The sequence below is a fragment of the Nelusetta ayraudi genome, unplaced genomic scaffold, assembly GCF_046127955.1.
Source record: "Nelusetta ayraudi isolate G7.1 ecotype Tasmania unplaced genomic scaffold, CSIRO-AGI_Nayr_v1 ptg000004l, whole genome shotgun sequence".
Lineage (NCBI taxonomy): Eukaryota > Metazoa > Chordata > Actinopteri > Tetraodontiformes > Monacanthidae > Nelusetta > Nelusetta ayraudi.
Genome location: NW_027466054.1, coordinates 6834759 through 6854789, shown reverse-complemented (window position 1 = coordinate 6854789; position 20031 = coordinate 6834759). Strand labels below are relative to the sequence as shown.

The following is a 20031-nucleotide window of genomic DNA, read 5'->3' as shown; positions in this document are numbered from 1 at the left end:
TGTATTCCTGCTTTCAGTTTTTGCTCAATCCAGTCAAATTTACCTCTATCGACCAATCTTTGTTACTCTCCATCTCAATGCCATCTATTTTTTCTTCAAATCCTTCATAGAAAGTGGTTTCCGACCTGGAGCTCAGATCCTGCCAAAGGGGTCACCATGTAAATCAGAGGAGTCCTTGTAATATCTAATGTATAAATGTATGTATACGTATATATTTATATGTCCCATCTGAAATTTGACACATTATGGCTCAAATGTTTAATACGGCTCCCCAGGAAGCCGTGTGAGGTGATAGATCTCGTCTCGAGAAAAAATTACCACATCCGATGTCGCAAGAGATTTCTTTTTTTTTTTTGTCTTTTGACAGAGTCACAACGCAAAAACGTTGGGAACCACTTCCTGTAGAAGGATATTCTAGCTGACACAACCAAGACTATAAAAATGAGCAAGACTGTTCAATTAGCTGACAACTTATTGAATTTGAAACATGTACATATATACGCATAAATATATATAAATAGATCTTGTAACAGTATACTGCATGTATACAAGCTGAATCAACGGACACTTCAAAAGAGCAGCTCTGACAAACTTTTGAGATTGTTTTACCTTTCTATTCTCTGAAAAGGTTCACAGCCGCTGAGCCTGTGAGGTTCGGCTTAACTGGACCGAAGTGGAGTGTGTCTAGTCTTTCACCAGCCTCCCGCTCTCCTGTGTGTCCTGAACATGAGGGAGGAGGGAGTCTGTGGCTGGTGTAGGCGGGTGCGTTTTATATATCGTGTCTTACGTTTCCATCCCCTTAAATGACAAAAGGGGTGAAAACACCGGTTGAAATGTGTGGGTGGAAAAGCTTTATAGTGGTACTATAATTACACATTGTTGTCCGAGACTGTTACATAATATTACTGTTTTCATCGAGCGACTGCTTGGATGGAACGTGTTCCAGCCTGCCACTGGTCTTCTGTCACCCCCAGGGCATCTTGAATTGGACTCCTCCGAGGGCAAACTGTCGAGTTGAGCGGCAGAAAGTTTAAGCCCCAACGTTGTTGGTAGTAATGAATGTAAAAACAAATAAAAAAAGAAGGTTCTGTAAATGCATAACCATCAAATTCTATATTTAAATTGTTTACAGAGATGTTTTTATTATGGCTTTGATCCTCCAAAATTGCAGCCACGTGCAAGCTTTTTAAGGCGACGCGCTGGAGACAAAGTGCCCATCGTAGCGTCCATCTTGAGGTTTTTTTTTTAAGAAATGGAATAATGTGTTTTTTTTTCATTGCTCTGCCTACAGATGGGGCCATCTGTGATAGCTGGAGCGCGTGTTTATGCTTCACAGGGCTTTGCCTCAGAGGCCTGGGTGCGCCGATTGGTGCTCTCTAGTTTTGAGCAGCAAGAGCAACATGTGTATTGAACAATATTGAGAAAGAATGTCATATATTTTACATGTTTATTTTTGCTCTCCTGCATGGAGGATTATCACTCTTATGCATTGAACGCAGGCCACTTTGCCCAATGGCGACACTTTTAACCCATTTAAAATCATGGTCGCCAAAAGCATTCTTTGGTTTAGCTTTATTTGCCGCAGACAAATCACTTGCAATCTGTGTGTTCTTGCAGGTGCTTTGGCATCCTGTGTCTATTTCGGTCCTGTGCTCTTGTGACAGCTGTGTCTCAGAGGTGGCTGATCCTCTGACTGAGACTGTTTGGACTCTCAACATATCAACGCAAAAAACTTTTTTTTTTATGGTTGCCAGAGGTCTTTTAGTTGAGGGGAAAACTTTTTAACCATTGTTTCGGCTTAACTTTGTTTAACATTCTGGGGATATAATTTTTTTTTAAAAGACGCTGTTAGGCATTCTAGACTTAACTGCTGCTAAGCATGCGTGTGTGTGTGTGTGCGTGCGTGTGTGTGTGTGTGTGTGTGTGTGTGTGTGTGTGTGTGTGTGTGTGTGTAGCTGCACGGGTGGGCTAAGGTTTTATCGCAGTGCTTAACAGTCTCTTTTTTTCCAAGATATACACAGTATGTAGTACATGTGTAAATTGCAAAAATAGTATTTAGCAATAGTATTCACACTCTTTTCTTACACTAGTTGACGCTGGCTGGTAGGAAATTAACTATTGTGAACAATTACATTTACCTCTTTGTAATGGTCTGTGGGCTGTGCCGGGTGGAGGCCCTTGATTGTACATAATTGTGCATTTGAAATGCCTTTGGCTTAAGGCTTCTCCCAAGTGCAGACTTGGTTCAAAGAGAGATTAGACACATCTGGCTCCAGTTTGAGCCTCTTGTGTTTTACTCACAGAGCTCAGCATCTGTGTTTGTGTAGGTATAAAATATCCGACAACACGTGCTGCTGTTGGCCTTTACGTCTTTGTTTTTTTTCCAGATTCCGTCAAGACTCTTCTGTCCCCTCGGTTGACAATGAAAGACATGATGTGCTGCTATGTATAATTTCCGTTTGCAAATTCACAACTGCAACAAGAATGGCAGCTGGAAATAATATATGGCCTTGAACCAAAATGTAAATGTCTCATTGTATATCTATAATGATACTTGTTTTTTTTTTAAATATGTATAATTATTTATTGTGTTGGCCCTGAATCACATGGCAAATGGCTCCTTAAAACAAGTGAGTTGTGTGATTTTAGGAAAATGGAAAGTGAATCTGACGTTATATTTTCTTGTGATGACATGTAGAGAGGTCTGTTAACGCACAAAAAAACAAGCATTCAATTAATTATGAAAGCTTATCAAAGCTGTTTGCTCGGAGAAGAAAGAACATTTATTTGCTCTGAGTTTTACAGACGTGCTGTGTATTTTTCGTAACACTTGATTTTCTTGTAGCCATGAAGGTCTGAAATCAGATCATGTTCAAATTTTATTTCAAGATGTACATATATTGCACTCTAAATCTTTGTGTTAGACTGTATTTCTGATAAACTGTCACACTCAACTGTAGGAAATATTGTAAGTGGGTATTAGACAATTAGACAAGACGCATTAGTTTTTGTCGAATATTTCTCGATCCAGACAGGTCAAAGTTCTTGAAGCGATGTTAAATGACCTTCAGTGCTTTATGATGATGAAGATTTTATTTTTAGGAGCTTGCCCAGACATGATTATAATAAGCAGATACACAAATGGACCAGACGTATCCCCCTTTGTCTATTGAAACCAAACTTGCCCCGGGCTCAGTAAACACAGAACTAGTGAGATTTTATTTTTTGCCTTGTCAGCAGCTAGCATGTACACACAGAATGTCCAAACTTGACCCTCATTGCCACCGATGGCCAGGGCCTGATATAAGACTGTTACCTCGCTGAGTTTTGACTGAAAAGGACTGTTTACTTCTCTCCTTATCCAGATAGTAGTTATTCTATATTTGTACTGAATTTATTTTGCATTTTCAAGCATGAAAGGGTTTTAAAAAAAATGCTCACAAAGCCCATCCTGGTACTTGTTCACCAAGAAAAACAAGACTAAAGAAAAAAAAAAAGACCCTGTAAATGCAGGATGAATCAAGACTGTTTGCCTCCCGAAAAAACAAAAGTTGATATCCTTTGACTCCTGCAGCTAGCAAAAAGCAGGTTATACAGAAGAACTTATATGTGATTGTATTTAGTATACTTCAGATTAATATAATTGCAAAATGTTGTTGTTCTTTAAGGGTATCATGGTGCAATTCTACCTGCAGCTCTTCAGTGTGTCGTACGCATGTGTGAGAGTTACTGTCAGCTGTATTTCTTGTGATGTTTAAATCATAGCCGCTTTTAATGAAGCCAAAGTCAATTGTGGTTGGTATTTGTTAACATATTTGTCAATATGAATATCCAAACATTTTTATGTATTTTGTATATTGGTGCATAGCATAGAGATTTCTGATGGAGGCGCTGATGTAAAATCCAAACGACGATGTGCTTTAACATTTTTCTGTAATTTTTCTTAGTTTTGTTTTTGTGGCTCATATTCAGGTGCTTTTCACTAGAAAGTGCAGTTGTAATTACATATATATTTTTTGACCCTAAGTTTCTTTTTAAACTAATGCTCATTGAGATTCTACTGTGTTGGACATCTGTGCTACTTTGATGCAACATAAACTGTGGATTTTGTGTCAAAAATAAATGCTGACGAGTGCTACCCAAAATGAATGCGTGTGCTTCTGTACTCAATACATGTTTCTAATAAAACAACACTGGAATCTTAAAGGTTTTAGGCCACAGTTAGGCGGGCTTCCTTTAAGAAATGGTGGTGCAAGATGGCAGCTATGTGGGAGCAAGACCTTTATTGCTCTATGTTGTTATATATATGAGAACCATGCTAAGGAGCGGGGTGGTGGGGGGTGAACTCAACAATCTCATTGCTAATCCAATTCTTCATTCATCTGCCAAAGGACATAAGGTCCAGATCTTTCAAATAAACATCATGTGATTGCAGGCGAGTACAAAGTTGGCTCATTCTGCTTCATACATACATAACGACTGGCTGACTTGGCAGCACTTAGCACCATCTGATGGCACCGAGTGGGATGACAAAAACACTTCAACATGTTCCGTTCCGCTTCGAATCAAGTCCTTTAAATGTGGACCATATTTGCCACGATCAGATTAAGGGCACGACAGGGAGTGGTCGAAGATAAACTCTGAAATTACACACAGACGTCCCAAACAGACTGTAATTAATACATGTGCCATACTTTATTAATAAAAAAAAAAAAAATTGAAAGCTCCTACGCTCCAAAATAAAACTAATTTTGATTTACAGTTTGTAGGAATGTAAATGGAGAAGTTCAGAGGAGGTCCGTTTTTAGTGTGTGTGTGTGTGTGTGTGTGTGTGTGTGTGTGTGTGTGTGTGTGTGTGTGTGTGTGTGTGTGTGTGTATTCAATATTAAAAGTGGACGAGTTCATCCCTCCGCGTGATTGGCCAGAGCAGACAGCACCCACCCCCTTCCCTGGCCACTCCCCATGCGCGTCCTCGCCCATGTGACCCCGCTCGGATCACAGTGCGAAGTTAAAAACACTTTGCCTCTGACTCGTTTGAAATGCTCGTCCACTAGCAAGCCTCGCGTTGTTTGTTTTACTCTTCTCTTTACAAGAGGAGAGTGCAGAACCTGCACGCCTATCCTATCATCTCGAAAACGTTAGTCTCGTTGCAATTTAATTTGTCCCCCCCTCTCTGCAAATAATATCGTGCAACGCGGAAAGAGAGAGAGAGAGAGAGAGAAAAAAAATCAGGAGCCAGGACTCCACGTTCCTTCTCCATCACCATCCAATTCTACTTCACACTAGTTGACATTAAGTTGCTTGCTTTACGTGTTTTTAGCAAGTAGATTTTTTCTTGTTTGTTTTTTTTGTTGTTGTTGTTGGCCAGCGGGAGGAGGAGCAGCAGCCCACCGAGAGGATTTTTTTAACCGAGCACATTGGGTGAGCGACATGGCGACTGAAGTTGATGCGTGGTCCTCCGTTCCCCAAGTCGACGGTGAGTACGCGAACGCAGCACGTCGTGTTGTTTTTCCTTTACTGCCGTGTGTGTATGTGTCGCCGTCGTTGTCATTGTTGTGAAGCATGTGCGAGCTGCCAGTGGGGCCCTGCTGGCTGTGCTCTGGCAGCTCCCCATTGTCTCTGCATGCATCGGAAGGGCTGCAGCAGCAGGCAGGCAGGACTAGCCACTCCACCATGTGCTCCGCTCACACCAATAGCAAGCATTAGCATGGAGCAAAACACGTCGCGGCTAACGTCGTGTGTGTGTGTGTGTGTGTGTGTGTGTGTGTGTGTGTGTGTGTGTGTGTGTGTGTGTGTGTGTGTGTGTGTGTGTGTGTGTGTGTGTGCGCGCGCGCGCGCGTGTGTGCGTGTGCGTGTGTGTGTGTGCGTGTGTGTGTGTGTGTTGCGCGATGGCACGGGTGTTGTTGTTCAGCTCTTTACGTTTAACAGTTTTTCCGCGCTCGCTGATTGGTCGAGCCGAGGACGTCTACTTCCGCTTTGTCTGTCGAGTGCTGCTGCTCTTCTCGAGAGTGCTTGGCTCGATGCGGGCACGTTTTTCTGCTGCTTCCTGTCTTCCGAAGCTGCACTTGTGACACCATACGTTTTACTCGTATCTCTGTGTGTCACGGTAAACGATGACGTTTTATGCGCATCGCAAACGCAAGGGTAGGACGAAATAATCGACGGATAATCCGTTTCAAGTTATTTTTCTCAGTCCCGCATGCGTGATCGATGAGCCGAACAGAAATACTCGCTCGTGCTTTATCCCATCTCTTATTTAGGTTTTGGGCACACTGGTCTCTCTCTCTCCCTCTCTCTCTCTCCTTTCAGCCCTGCCATGACGTCGACATGTATAGCCCGAGTGTATGAGCCAATCGGCTGGTCTTACATAATCGACAGTGTATTTAAAGCTTATATAAGTAGGCTGGAGAAACACGAAAAACGACGACGCCGTGACAGATCTTCGTATGCCAGGCCGAGGACGCGGTTATTCACGGTCTAATGATAATATTGATGATGATGATAATAATAATAATAATAATAATAATAATAATAATAACGGGCCTCTCTGACGATCTCCGATTGATTTGTGTTTCCGGATCAAACACTCGCCGTCCCTGCGCCGTTTCGCCTGCAAGTTGTATCGGTGCATACACGGCACCACGTGTTGTGTTGCGTTGTGTTGTGGGGGTGTGACGCCTCAGTGCACAGATGGGCTTCTCTGCATGAACTTGACAGGCCTTCATTATTTCTCCGTTAAGAAGAGGCTCGCCGCACAGATAGAGTGGTGTCTGTGCCGGAGGTCACTCGCACTGTCAAAGACTCCCATTGTCTGTGATGAGGTTGGGGGGGGGGGGGGGGGGGGTCAGTCTGGACCCTTAACATATGCAAAACCACAGTGTTGATGTGTTTGAGATTATATCTTACACCCGTTAAGATTGAATAACAAAAACTCAGATTTGGCACCTGTGACACAACCGTAGGGTTTAATGGACTTTAATAGGTTTTCTGGATACTTCCTGGTCTGATAGGTAGGTAGATAGATAGATAGATAGATGGATACTTTATTCAACCCAGAGGGAAATTTAAGACACCCAGTGCCTTCCATACATGTATAACATGTATGGAAATAAAAAGGATGCTTAAATAATCGCAGGTACACCATTTTCCCTTCAGGCGTCACCACCACCGCTTGGTAAATGCATAAAATTGAAATATGTATGACCAAATGTCGCTACTTGGGATGTTGCATTGTATTGTAGCACAGTTTGACATCCAGGTTTACTTTTGGCATCACGAGGTCTGTAAAGCCAGCATAGAACCACACCTGCACGGGCATTGATGTAACTCCTTTGATAAATAGAGGAATTAAATGTATCCTGGAAGAAAGCCACTCGGAAATTACAGAGTACACGCTATGGACCTCTGGTGTACATGAACATGGACGACGCTCTCCCATTCAGTAGCATGATGGGATTAATGAAGAAAAAGAAAGAGAAATTAAGCATTTTCAGTGTGAGCACGCACAGACACGTAGTTGGTCTCTATATGCACTAATGTCTTCACTCCAGAAGAGGAAAATATGCTATGTTTTGTTTTGCAATTTGCACTACATAACCCATGCATAGTGAGGCTGTTGCCAGCTGTTATCTCGTTTTGTAAAATCAAAATGTAGTAGATTTATGATGAAGTTAACTGTCACTATTTGGCAGAGCCTCACATCCAGCCATATTTCCTCCTATTATGTGTGAAACACTGGGGGAAAGATGGTCAAGTCTGGTGCCAAAGCCACATCCAGGCTTTATGTGAAGTCTTGTAGCCACAACACAGAGCTGTACTGACTTTATTTGACTGGTCTTTGAAAGTGTTTACGGTTCCCAGATCTGGGGCGTCTAAAAACAAAAGCAACATGGAAGTAAAAACTTGTCATGGATCACACATGAAAGCTGAGGCCATTTTTCCTTTGGGGTTTTAAAGAAGTGAGAAGGTGAAAAATAATAGAAAAAGAGGGCCTTCAGAGGAAATGGCAGCTCATGTTTGCAATAACTATTTACTATACAAACTGTCTCAATGTGTAATCCGTAATTTGTCCACAAAAATATACACAATCAACACCCCACTTCTTCCTCAGGAAGAAACTGTGTCACCATTTTCACACTTTCTCTGTGTATTGAGCTGTCCATTGTGTAAACTATACAAACATGTCTGTACAGGTTAAAGTTTTACAGTGTGTCAGTAAGAAGGAAGGTGGAATTAAAAAAGAATCGGTGTTATCAGTCAATTGCCTGCTTTTCATGTCAAAGAAGAGGACGGCTGACCACCAACCAGTTGATCAGCTTGTCACATCAGCTGTTTCTCCACAGTCCCTGACTGACGACACCGGTGCTCCTGCTCGAAGGCAAAAGGTTGCGCAAATTCTCGCCTGACCGTTTTTTCCCTCGGGTGTACTATGCACAACGACGTACCAAAGTCACTCCCCTCTGACTGGAAGAAGAGGTTTGAATTGTGCTCTCACAGCATTTGAATAAGGAAACTGCGCTGCGTCAGGGGAAATGGTGTGATTGATTGATTATTTACCACTCTTGGCTGGAAATGATAACATGGCACCAAATGAAATGACAGTTAAACTCCCTCAGACACCAACTCCCTCCTCTTCACTGCGATAACAGTCTTATCACTTATCGCTGTGCAGAAGCTCGTCAGACATGAAACTCAGAGCACGTGGCTTTGCTTACCATTTCTACACGTCCTGGGAGAGAAATAATAACTGTCACTTAGTTAACCTTTAAAAAAAAAAAAAAAAAAAAAAGGTGGGCGCTACTTTAAGACCAACAGAAAGGACTATGATAATAATAATGTCGATAATGATAATAATAATGATAATGACTATGATGAATGACAAAACGGCAAGTTAATCGTCCGTCTACCACCTCCTGCTTCAAAGTATTGTTGTGTTGCCCTTTTTAAAATCCAGCAGCAGCCCTTCTGCGCTGAGAAGGATCAGCTCAGGCCGAGGCCACGCAGGGACTCACAAAGCGAGCAGCAGGGGGGCTCTGATTACACTAACAAAGGGGGGTTGTGATGACTTCATTCTCTGATCAGCAGGCCAGCACTTTGCATGTCTTCATTAGGCCAGTGGTTGTTTGTTGCCTCTGTAATTTAGAAAAAAACTAAGTATATGTGCAGTGATTTTAAGCATTTTTTTTTATTATTAAAATAATTTAATTTCAAACATTTCATTTGCAGAACGATGAGACACTTTTTCAAGTTGAAATTATTTTTTTTACAAAGTCGGGAAAAAAACCTTCAGACACCTCTCCTCCTCAAGAGTTGTACTAGTTAGTGCAACGCTGCCTTGTAGTCACGCTTTGCCTCCACTGCACAGTTGGACGTCGCTCGGCTCTTAGTCCGATAACGCAACTCGCACACGCGGAGACACAAACTCTGCTGCGTCGGCGTCGACCTGGCGCTCTGTGTCTGTGAGGAATGCGAAAGCTTTGCGCTCTCATTCACTCCCAAACACTCGTGCTGCGTGTGCACCTGAAGCTGCAGCGCTGCAGCGCTGCAGCGCCGGGTCGCCAGCTCAGCTCCCACCCGGGTCCCATGTCCTGCGCTTGGCCTGCACATTTCCCCATCCATCACGACAGTTGTGCGGGTTCGTGTTGTTGTGGAGAGGCCTTTGATCAGTTTGGGAGAGAATCTTTCAGGGAAGGTGTGACAATGACACAAAAAAACCTACTTTATTTTTATGATTATTACTATTGTTATTTTTAAACGCCAGCATGCTGAACAGGTTCTGCTTCTCGGAGTCGAGCGTAATCTCCGCCAAGGAAAACACACAAAGCTCGGCCTCCCTCGCTTTCGCAACTCTTGGCAAGAACCTCCAACTTTTTCTCCTTTAGAATTTTCCTTCCCGTTTGTGCGATTGGCCAGTCGTGTGCTTGGCCTGCAGCCATTGGTTGGGTCCAAATTTACTGCGTTGGCTGGTCGTGTGGCCTACTTGTGAGCAGCAGCAGCAGGAGGAGGAGGAGGAGATGTTGACACATGGTTGCTGTTTACACGTTTTAAAGGGTGTGGTGTTTTTTTTTTTGTAGTTTCTTTTGCACAGTAATTTAACAGCTCTAGTTGTTGCGCTTCTCTTGTCGCCAGCCGTCCAGGATGGAACCGGGCTGCTGAAGTCCGTCCGCTGAAGAAGGTTTCACGTTCTGACCGAGAAGTATGATAATTGCAACCGTTTGCGATGTTTTTTTGCACGGCGCGCTGCATTTTTGCGATTGCGAACCCGACTGTGGCTTGGACGTCCCTCCTCTGCCTCCTTCCTCGCAGAAAAAATTTCAGACCGTCCTGTAATCTATAGGTCCACAACTCCTCACCCTGATATGTCGGCCGTGTGCAAAGTATTCATTACAGCCCCAGATAGCCTCCTCCCTCCCCCATATCCCTACTGCTCTGGCTGCAGCCACCCGTCATGTGACCAGCGCGACCTCAACCATGCCATATGTAGTCAGGTCGACTCCCAGGGCCGCGGACGCTCGCGAGACCGCAGACTTTAAAAAAAAAAAAAAGAAATACTGGACTCAGCATTTCTGCAGCATGTGTTCCTCCTTGCCCTTTTGTCCCCTCCCCCGACTGTCCCACCACGCCTGCAGCAGCTCCGCTTTCAGGTGTTGTCATCGTCGTCGCCACGACAGAAGAGCTCTCTCAGATGTTTTTTTCTTCTTTCTTTTTTTTTTTCACTCGGCGTGCAGGGTTTTTTTTCTCTTTCTTTGGTTCTTGAAATAGGGTCGTAGCACTGCAGGGTCGTAAGCACGTTGACTCAGTGATTCACATGGTGACTTGTGCTGAAGCTGGTGAGTGGGAGTTTGTGTTGTCTTTCCAAGTGCTTGATGACCTTTGGCACGCTGGAACATGCAGTTTAAAAAAAACAAAAGAGAGAAAAAAAGTTCTGCCTGTGCAAGCAGCCGCAGTGCTGTGAATTCAGGGCTACTTCAACAGACATTTTAATGAACACCCCACCAAAAAAATACATTAAAGAAAACTCTTTTCTTACTTCAACCTTACAACTGTTCACTAGCTACCAACATCAACCACAAGTTCAGGCATGGGCAAACTAAGGCCCGGGGGGCCATATGCGGCCCGAACTTGAACATATTATACTAAGGAAGTCATGAAATGGCTGTTTTTCATCCATTTTATTTCAGTGTTTTAAGAGTCATTTCAATAAAGAGATGAGTACTGTGGGGGCTTCAAAGACACATTTTGTTCGAACTTTGCTTTTGTTCATTTTCAATTGACATTAAGGCATGTTTTCTACATATCCCTTGATATTTTCTGTCTCCTATGAGGTGGGTCACCGAAGCACTCCAAATTTTAGAACGCACTGTGGCCCACCAGCCAGAAAGTTTGCCACCAGCTTCTCCTCATGCAGTACCATTGCGCGCCTTTTCGTGCGGCTACCTAACTTGTCACCGTTCCGTCCGACCTCAGGGATGTCTGGCAACGAGAACAAGGGCGAGGCCAAGCATCCCTACAGCGGCGACGAGGACGACAACGAGGCGGAGATGAACGGCAACTGGACGCCTCAGGAGAAGGCGCTGCACGAGGCCCGGCTCAAAGCCAAAGCCAAGCGCCGGCAGCGCAAGTCCTCGTCCCGCAACTCCACCAGCGAGTCCTTCTCGGAGCCGGGCGACGTAGCGGCAGGCGACCCACACAGCCCCAAGGGCAAAGTCCACGCCAACGACCGCAAATCCAGGACGGGCAAAGGAAGGGGCCTGCCCAAAAAAGGTCTGTTTGGGTTCCACAGTGTAGCATGAAGCTATTTTTGTTGTTGTTGTTGTTGTTTTTCAGCTGTTGTAAGGTGAAAAGTGAATTGACGTAATTGGTAAAAGCTTTAGAGTGCAGCTTCAAGTGATGATTGCCGATAAATATATGGGTGAAAAAGATGGATTTTCTTTTTTTTATTTATTTGTTCATTTCAATGTAAAAACACATCTTCTGTGCCATTTCTACTTGGCGTGGCCAGGCGGGGCCGGAGGTAAAGGGGTCTGGGGCGCCGCTGGGATGGTTTACGAAGACGAGGAGCCTGACACACGGGATCCCAACTACGATGAAGTTGCTCAGGTGAGAGGGTGGTTAATGATTGATGTGGAAAAGTTGAGGCCACAAAATAGACATGTTGCTGCTCTGACAGGTTTTGACCCAGCTGCATCATGGCCTCGACCGCACGGTCACTGTGGCACTTGTGTGAGTCCAACTTGTATCTCTGCGGCTACTGTTTGTTCTGTTAAGGTTCTGTGTTATTTCACCGCATGCAAAGATTGAATATCCTTAAAAAGAAACACTCCGACTTCATCGTCTGATGAGAATTGAACCGGTTACCAAGAGGTTGTGGGCCAGTGTTCCTGCTACGCTGATTCCGCCAGCGCCACCGAGGCCTGTGTTTTGAAAAGGAAGTTGCTTTTGTCGAGTTAATCCTTCAAGTGTTTGGATAAACGGAGCCCCAGCGGTGCTCTTTAATCTGCCACACGGTGCCTCCACATCCGACCGAAGCCGATCACGCACGCACGCCGCCGTTGTGTGAAAGACATGTTTGGACATCTGCCCCGATCAAAGTTGTGGCGAGTCATGCAACGCCTTTTTATGTTGCGGGTCCAGCTGCCGCAACGCTCAACCCACAAAACATGAAGAGGTTTTTATGAGTCTTTGTTGCTGGAGAGGATGCTCCTCTACTCTGCTTTGTGCCGTGGTGCTAAAGCCCCCCAAAAAATCCACGTTGCATTAATATCCAAGAGCAAGGAAGTAGCACACAGAAATTTTGAGGACAGATCTCTGGTCGGTGGCATCCGTGTATTTGGCCAAGTCAAACCACACGTTCACGCTTCGGCCTGGTAGCCTTCATCAGATCATAAACGGAGGTTTTGGGGTTTTTAATCTGTCAACACCCTAAGAGAAGATGCCAAGAGAAAAAAACTTGTGGCACTCTTCTGAACTGCACATTATGCTGCACTCTTAACACTATTATTCTTAATGGCATATGGTCAACCCCCCCCCGCCCACGCACGCACCCTTTGTCCTCATGATTCCGAATTTTTCGGAAGTGCCTTTCTTTGAAAGCTTAACATGAGTTAACCAGAGCACATTGAAAACAGGCCTGCTCACACGATCCATCCAGATGTTCTCGCTCCCATCACAATCGTCGGTATTTTAATCTTTAACTTTGCTATCAGAACGACACCATCCGATGTGCACGTAGCTTGTTTGCCCGATGGGAACTGAGCTGCTGTCCGGTGTGCATTGATAATGCTCTGCGAGCAGCCCACAGTTTCCAACCTTGAGCACTGCTGGCGCAGTGCGCAGCAAGAACGAGGGCAGTGTGTTAACAGGGAAGTGGAACAGACGTGGCTCCAAGACTGACGCTGCTCTGTGAGTCAAACCGGTTGGAGTCTGATTCTCCTGGAGAGTTTAACCTGCTCCATTCTTTAGTTTTTCTTCTTCTCAGCCTCAAAGACTAAACATTTATCGTGGCTGTGAAGAGGCAAAATTATGAGTTGACTTCTCCTTCAACTTGTACAGTCAACAAACACTTCAGGTGTCATATGCAAAAACAGGAAGTGGACGCAGTCTTCAGTTCCTCTTTTAAATATATATTTTTACATATATTATATACATATATATATAGGTATTGTTTTACTGTCTTATTAACATAGACTTAAGAAAGGAAGTCAGAACCTTTTCATTCTGTACAGGAAACCCAGCGTAGGGTTGAATTCTGAAGGTTACTCAAGTTATAAAGTTGACATTTAAGTTTTTTTTAATCGTTCATCAGAGCAGCCTCCTTTAAACAGTCACTACTCATGAAAATATGCAATACATTATTGTCTTCACGTCAGGCGGATTAAGGCTGGAAGAGTTATTATTTGGTCACCTGAAAAACAAGGCGACGATGTTTTTGCCAGCTGGCAGTCTTGCATGAAGCTGAAAAGGAAGTGAAGAGATCAGATCAGGATCACGCAGGCAGAACGCTGGCGTGGAGCAAGCGCGTTTCAAAGGATTCCAACCTCGGGGATCTCTAATTATCAGAGGCATGGAATCAAAAAAACTGGCTGCTCATAATTGTAGGTTTCTGGCTACTCTAATTGCCGGTGGTGGTTCGTTCACTTTGTGCTCTTTGATTTCCAAGTCCGAGTGCTGACTGCATGACGTTGGCAAGCGACCAGGACGACCCTACCAACGCGTGCGTGCGTGCGTGCGTGCGTGCGTACGTACGTGTGTGTGGAGGCTGACGTGTACTTCTCCTACAGGGGGACACGGTGTACGCCACAGTGGCGCCGGAGGTGGATGAGAGGGAGCTGGAGAAAATGGTCAACCCCATCGTGCAGGAGTACTTTGAGCACGGAGACACAAAGGAGGTGCAGGTACGTTGTCCAGACATGAAGCTTGTGGGTCTCAACAGAAAGTTGTCGCTCTCGTTGGAGACTCTAGTGCACTGGTCCCCAACCCCCAGGTACCATGCCATGCGGACCGGTACCATGCCACACAGAAAGAATAAATAACAAAGCTTTAAACGAGTACGTAGTGGATTTACACTACTAGTCAAAAGTTTGGACACACAACTTTCTACACTGCAGTTAGATACTAAAGACATCAAATATATGAGACAGATGTATGTAATTATGCAGCAAAGAAAAGTTTTCATTCCTCTCATCATGTTTTGTCGTATTCATTGGCCACACCTTAAAAGGCCGGTCCCTGTAAACATAGTCTGACATTAAACCGTAGCTCTAGTGAACTCCATCCAGTGTGCAGATGACCCACAGTGCCTTGTCCCTCGTCAGCTGTTGCTGAAGGAGCTGAACCTGGGCCCTCACAAGTACGAGTTCTCCTCCATGGCCGTGTCCCTGGCCCTGGAAGGCAAGGCCAGCCACAGGGAGCTGACCTCTCGCCTGCTGTCCGACCTGTCGGGGAAGATGCTGTCACAGGGCGACATGGCGCGCGCCTTCGACAAGATGCTCAGAGAGCTGCCAGACCTCCTGCTGGACACGCCGGAGGCTCCGCAGGTGAGCTGCAGCTACACGTGTCCGGTCATGTCAATAATGCTGTGCCCATTAGTGGCTCAAAACTAAAAGCTTAGAAAAAAGCTGAAAAAATATTCTTTGGATCAATGTTTCTCAAGGGTGTCGTATTTTTCATTTTTTTTTTCAACTCTTCACATTTCATCTTTTCAGCATTTTCACATGATTAGCCGTCTGAAAAACTGCACAGGATTCCCTCTAAGAATAAGAATGCCTTTGTTTGTCCCACATTGGGGAAATTTGCAGTTACAGCAGCATATGCAGTGCAAAGAGGGGAATTAAAAAGAGTGCAATGAGTATTTAGCCCTCTGTTCACAGCCTCCTGTTGGGTTTTAGCATCTGGCTACAACTGATGCTTTGTTGAGCCTTCCACATGTTTGGATATGGCAAAATTGACATCAGGAACATGGGACTTGGGGTGTCGTCACTCATTTGGGAGGGGTATAGGTGTCTGTAATGACATCACAAAGGGCTGATTCCCAGAAATGCTTAATTTATCTTTCCAGATTCTTCCAAAAGCAGAACTATCTAGCCAAGAGAAGTTAAGAGCAGCCTTTTCTCATTTTTGGACAGTTCAGTGACAATGTAGAGCCAGAGATTATTGCTGGAGGAAATGAAGTAAGGAAGGGCATTTTGCATAAGATGGAACCATCTGATTCCATCCTGCCGTGCCAATGTTTTGCCAGATGTTGGGCCAGTTCATAGCCAGAGCCATCGCCGACCACATCCTTCCAATGTCGTTCCTGGACAACTACAAAGGCAAAGTGGACTGCGAGCACGCCAGGTGATGCGCCCACTCTCAATAACACTCCGCAAACAACAGTGTTGCCGAGAGCCTTTCAGATTCTCTAATGCAATTCTATCATTTTCAATTCTGTGGTCAAATAAGAATATCCAAGCGAGCAACACCTCTGCAGTTCAGCTCCGCTCACATCCCTTTTGACTTGCGTGCCTTTTTTTTCCCCCAGAGTGGCTTTGGACCGAGCTGCCGTGCTGCTCAGCATGAAGAGGGAGATGATGCGTCTCGATAACGTGTGGGGTGTCGGCGGAGGCCAGAGGCCCGTCAAGCATCTCATCAAAGAGGTAAGCCGGGGGCCAAAATGGGCAGATTTGATTTGTTTGCGCACACACGATTAAGAAGTCACAGAGGTTTTTTTTTAGTTGTTGTTGTTGTTGTTGTTGTTCACACGGCCCGCCTCTCCTTCTAACTGAGTCGTGTTCGTAGACAGAAGGCAAGAATCCACGCTGGGTAAAACTCAGTGGGCTGGCACTTCTTGCTGTGTCATCATAAGTTTTCCCCTCCAGGGAAACAGGATTGGCAGAAACATGGACTGGCTCACACAGAAACACACCCTGGACTTGTGGCTGTAGATATTACTTCATAATCCAGCCTCTCTATTCTCTCTCTGTCTCTCTCTCTCTTCTCTGTCTCCCTCGCTCTCCAAATTCCCCTTAAACATGCTAACGTGGACGTGGGTAGTGTAGGCGTTTTTGAGCATCCATCTTGCAAATTGCAAGTTACGCAACAACGGAATGGATTGTGTGCATGCGTATTTGGAAGCGGGGAAAGCGGCCTGTTGCCTTGGTGGTCGGCACGCTGCCTCCTCTATTTGACCACTTTTAATCTCCCCCTCGTCCGTCATCGTTCTGTTTGTCGACAATACCGCTTGTGTGTACGGACGACCAAACGTTCTCCCTCTCAGCTCTGTTAATTGGACTCAGCGTTGAATCACGAGTGCTCATCCGCAGGGTCTTGGACCTGTTGCATCAGTGGCACTCCCCTGAAATCTCAAGCGTCCTGACTCATTGTGCTGTTAGTTCGTTTTAGGCAGCAAAAAAATAAGGTTGACGTGAGTGCGAGCAGAGCACTGAGTGAGTGATGTAATCGAGCTGAGCCAGGGAGTGCAAGCTTTAGTTTAGATATTACGTTAGTTGTTTACTTCCCAAATGAAGCTAGTGTGCGTGCGTGCGTGACATGAAGGCCTGTACTACTGTCCCGTTGAAAGGCTTGGTAAGAAATGATAGCAACAGGAAAGGATTTATATTTTCACATAATTAACCCATTTAGGCTCCAGCAAAATTATCTCTCCGGTTTCATCTGCGCACCAGAGACTTTTTTTTTTCCATCTACTAAGCGTGGAGGAAGACATGTGACAGGCACCGAAGACAGAAACGCCGCACCAGGGCCTTGATTTACTGGTCTTGCTTCATTCCAGCTTGGCTTCATGCGTTCTGCACACAGAAATCTCTGCAACCAACAGCTTTTTCCTTCTGTGTGTCCTTCCAGATGAACCTCCTTCTCAAGGAGTACCTGGTGTCGGGAGACGTCTCCGAGGCGGAGCACTGCCTGCGAGACCTGGAGGTCCCTCACTTCCACCACGAGCTGGTGTACGAGGTGCGTGGGACGTGATTCTTACGCCTTTGCCTTATTGCCAGGATGGTGAGCAGGTGCTGACAGGCGGAGAAGGGGACCAGTTTTGCAGATACACAAAATTAAGCCTAATCCAATAACAAACAATTTAATGTGTGAATTATCTCAGGATCAAGCTTTTGTTTGTTTTGCCTGGTTGATTTGTTTTTTTGAATTTTTTTCCACCAACTCCAAAACGCTGATATTGAGGCAGAAAAGCAAGCTACGTGCTGCACAATGAACTTCTCAAAGAATTTCCTCTTTGTTTTGGCCAGTCACATTGCCTGCAGAGGAAGAATTTCTCCTGGAAACCAGCATTTCTGTTTCCTGCCAAGGACACTGTGTGTTTGGCAGACTCGGTTGCATTGTATGTATTAACGGACCTTATTCCAAGTGGCTCAGCCAAAAACGGCAAATCAAAGGAGAAACTTGTTGCATCGAAAAGCCAAACAAGTTTGGAATGTTCAGTGTGTATTTTGACAAACTATATAAAATAATGATGCCATTGTTCACAACCAGAAATTGATCTTTCTTTCTTACTGTGCTCAACACATTTACACATTTCATCACACATGTTCATCAAAAAACCTTTTTCTTTTTGAGTCAGTACATCCTCTGTGATGGAAAATAAGGGCAACAATGCCACCTGGTGGTTACATAAGGAGCTTCAGAAGAGGTTCTGCTTCAGTTGTGTTGCATGCTTCAACCGTGAATGTGGTTTTGTTTTAGGCTGTGGTGATGGTGCTGGAGTCGAAGGGAGACACTGCTAGTCACATGATTATAAAGCTTCTGCAGTCCTTGTGGAAAACGGCCCTCATCACTGTGGATCAGATGAACCGGGTCAGTGTCTTTTATGTCTCATAGAATCACATCTGGATGTGGATTATTAAATATAACATTTACATTTCTTCTATATAGATTGTTTCTATGTCATGATAGCGTAGTACTACCTGCTTACTATTGAACATTGTTCTACATGTAGGGCTTCCAGCGTGTCTATAGTGAACTTCCTGAGATCAACCTTGACGTTCCCCATGCTCACTCCATCATGGAGACCTTTGTGGACCTCTGCTACCAGGAGTCTGTCATCACCAAACAGCTCAGGGATGATTGTCCCTCCAGGTTAGTCAGTGATGAATAGAGTATAATATTATTATTAATTATTACGAGACTGATTTATTTTTGCTATTACTCTCTAGTACTGACAGTTACAAATACGGACAGCACAGTATTTGTAACATTTACACTGTGGTCAAATCTGACCAGCTCTGGCCATTGTAAAAGAAAAAAAAGGGGAAAAGTTGAATCATTTATTTTGTTATTTTGTTTCATTCATTTATACATCAATTCACAATAATAAATCGTGTTTGCCAACCTATTTCCTTCCAACAGAGGACGAAAGCGTTTTGTCAGTGAAGGAGATGGTGGAGCTGTCAAGAACTGATTGACGAAGAGGAAGAGCAACAGGAGTAGACCGTCGATCCTCTCCAGCATGTTTCCCCCTGATGGCGGCCATGCTGGCAGTCTTATGGTTTCCTCTGTCGACCGTGTCATTGTTCAAGCCAGCGCAGCGTTGACATCTGATGAAAGTTGACTGAAGTGTTGCATTCGGTTCCCTTCATCTTGTTAACCAGTCTTTTTTCTTTTTTTCTTTTTTTAAAGAGTATTCTTTATTTCTGGGGTAGGTGGACACCTTGCCTCAGATTGGTGCCTGTTTTTCAAGGATTGTTCAAATCAGGGGCAGAGTGATGATTTTTTTTTTGTTTGTTTGTTTTCTGCCAGTTTCATCTGTTGCCATGCCTGTATTTCTTGTCAATATTTTATGAATGCAAAGGGCATCTAACAGACAAAGCAAAGCTTACGCAGCACTTCGTATTTTGGTTCAACAAAAGCATCTTAACCTTAACCTTTCTGCCACAGTTTGTCAGACAATGTCAAGACATTTTTTGTTCTGGTTCTGTTGACCCATTATAAGAATTGCTTGAATTATTTTCATTGTTTAAGGCCAAATATTTACTTCAGAAAGAGTTTCAAAGCGAGAGGATTTTTTTGGCATGTTTTTGAATTTATTTCAAACTTTGGTTTGAAAAACGGAGAAGCCTCTTTCCAAAAACATGATAAATCGGTATCTCTTTAAAGACGGAAGCACTCAAACCGGAGTTCCAGTTCATTAGTCACACTGTCACTATATTGTTTGTGTAGTAATTGTAATTGCCAAACTCTGTAGAGGGCATGAATAATCTGGAAAATCTGAAATATGTCCGATGTCTTTGGAGATGGAATATAATTTGTAAAGCCAGTTCATATTTTTTCCACTATATGTTTTACATGGTGACCAAAGTGTGGCTGGGAGATATATTTCACTCATTAAAAGAGTTTAAAAAAAAAATAAAAAGAAAGAAAAGAAAATCTTTCGCATTGTTTTGGCCTGCTTGTTTTCTATTTCGTTTGTTATTGAAGGAAAAGAAAATGACCATTCATGTGTAGCATTGATGCAGATAAGTTTATTTTACCTATTACAGGGATCTTTCATGTGGAAAACATGTCTCTCACATTTTCTTTAAATTAAAA

At 44.1% G+C, this 20031-nt stretch overlaps 1 protein-coding gene and 1 long non-coding RNA gene across 2 annotated transcripts; both read left to right on the top strand.

The window, feature by feature from the left end:
• Positions 1-83: 83 nt before the first annotated feature.
• Positions 84-4145, top strand: LOC142891831 (uncharacterized). Its single transcript, XR_012927331.1, has 2 exons — positions 84-1915; positions 1956-4145. It is a non-coding gene; the product is annotated as an uncharacterized LOC142891831 (long non-coding RNA).
• An 898-nt stretch (positions 4146-5043) lies between these two features.
• On the top strand, positions 5044-19869 carry pdcd4a (programmed cell death 4a). The gene is made up of 11 exons (XM_076031685.1): positions 5044-5476; positions 11467-11763; positions 12002-12099; positions 14280-14393; positions 14814-15035; positions 15737-15834; positions 16019-16133; positions 17338-17445; positions 18190-18300; positions 18443-18582; positions 18853-19869. Exons 1-11 carry the CDS (start codon positions 5431-5433, stop codon positions 18902-18904), a joined length of 1401 nt encoding a protein of 466 aa, XP_075887800.1. The 5' UTR covers positions 5044-5430; the 3' UTR covers positions 18905-19869.
• The last annotated feature ends 162 nt before the right edge of the window (positions 19870-20031 follow it).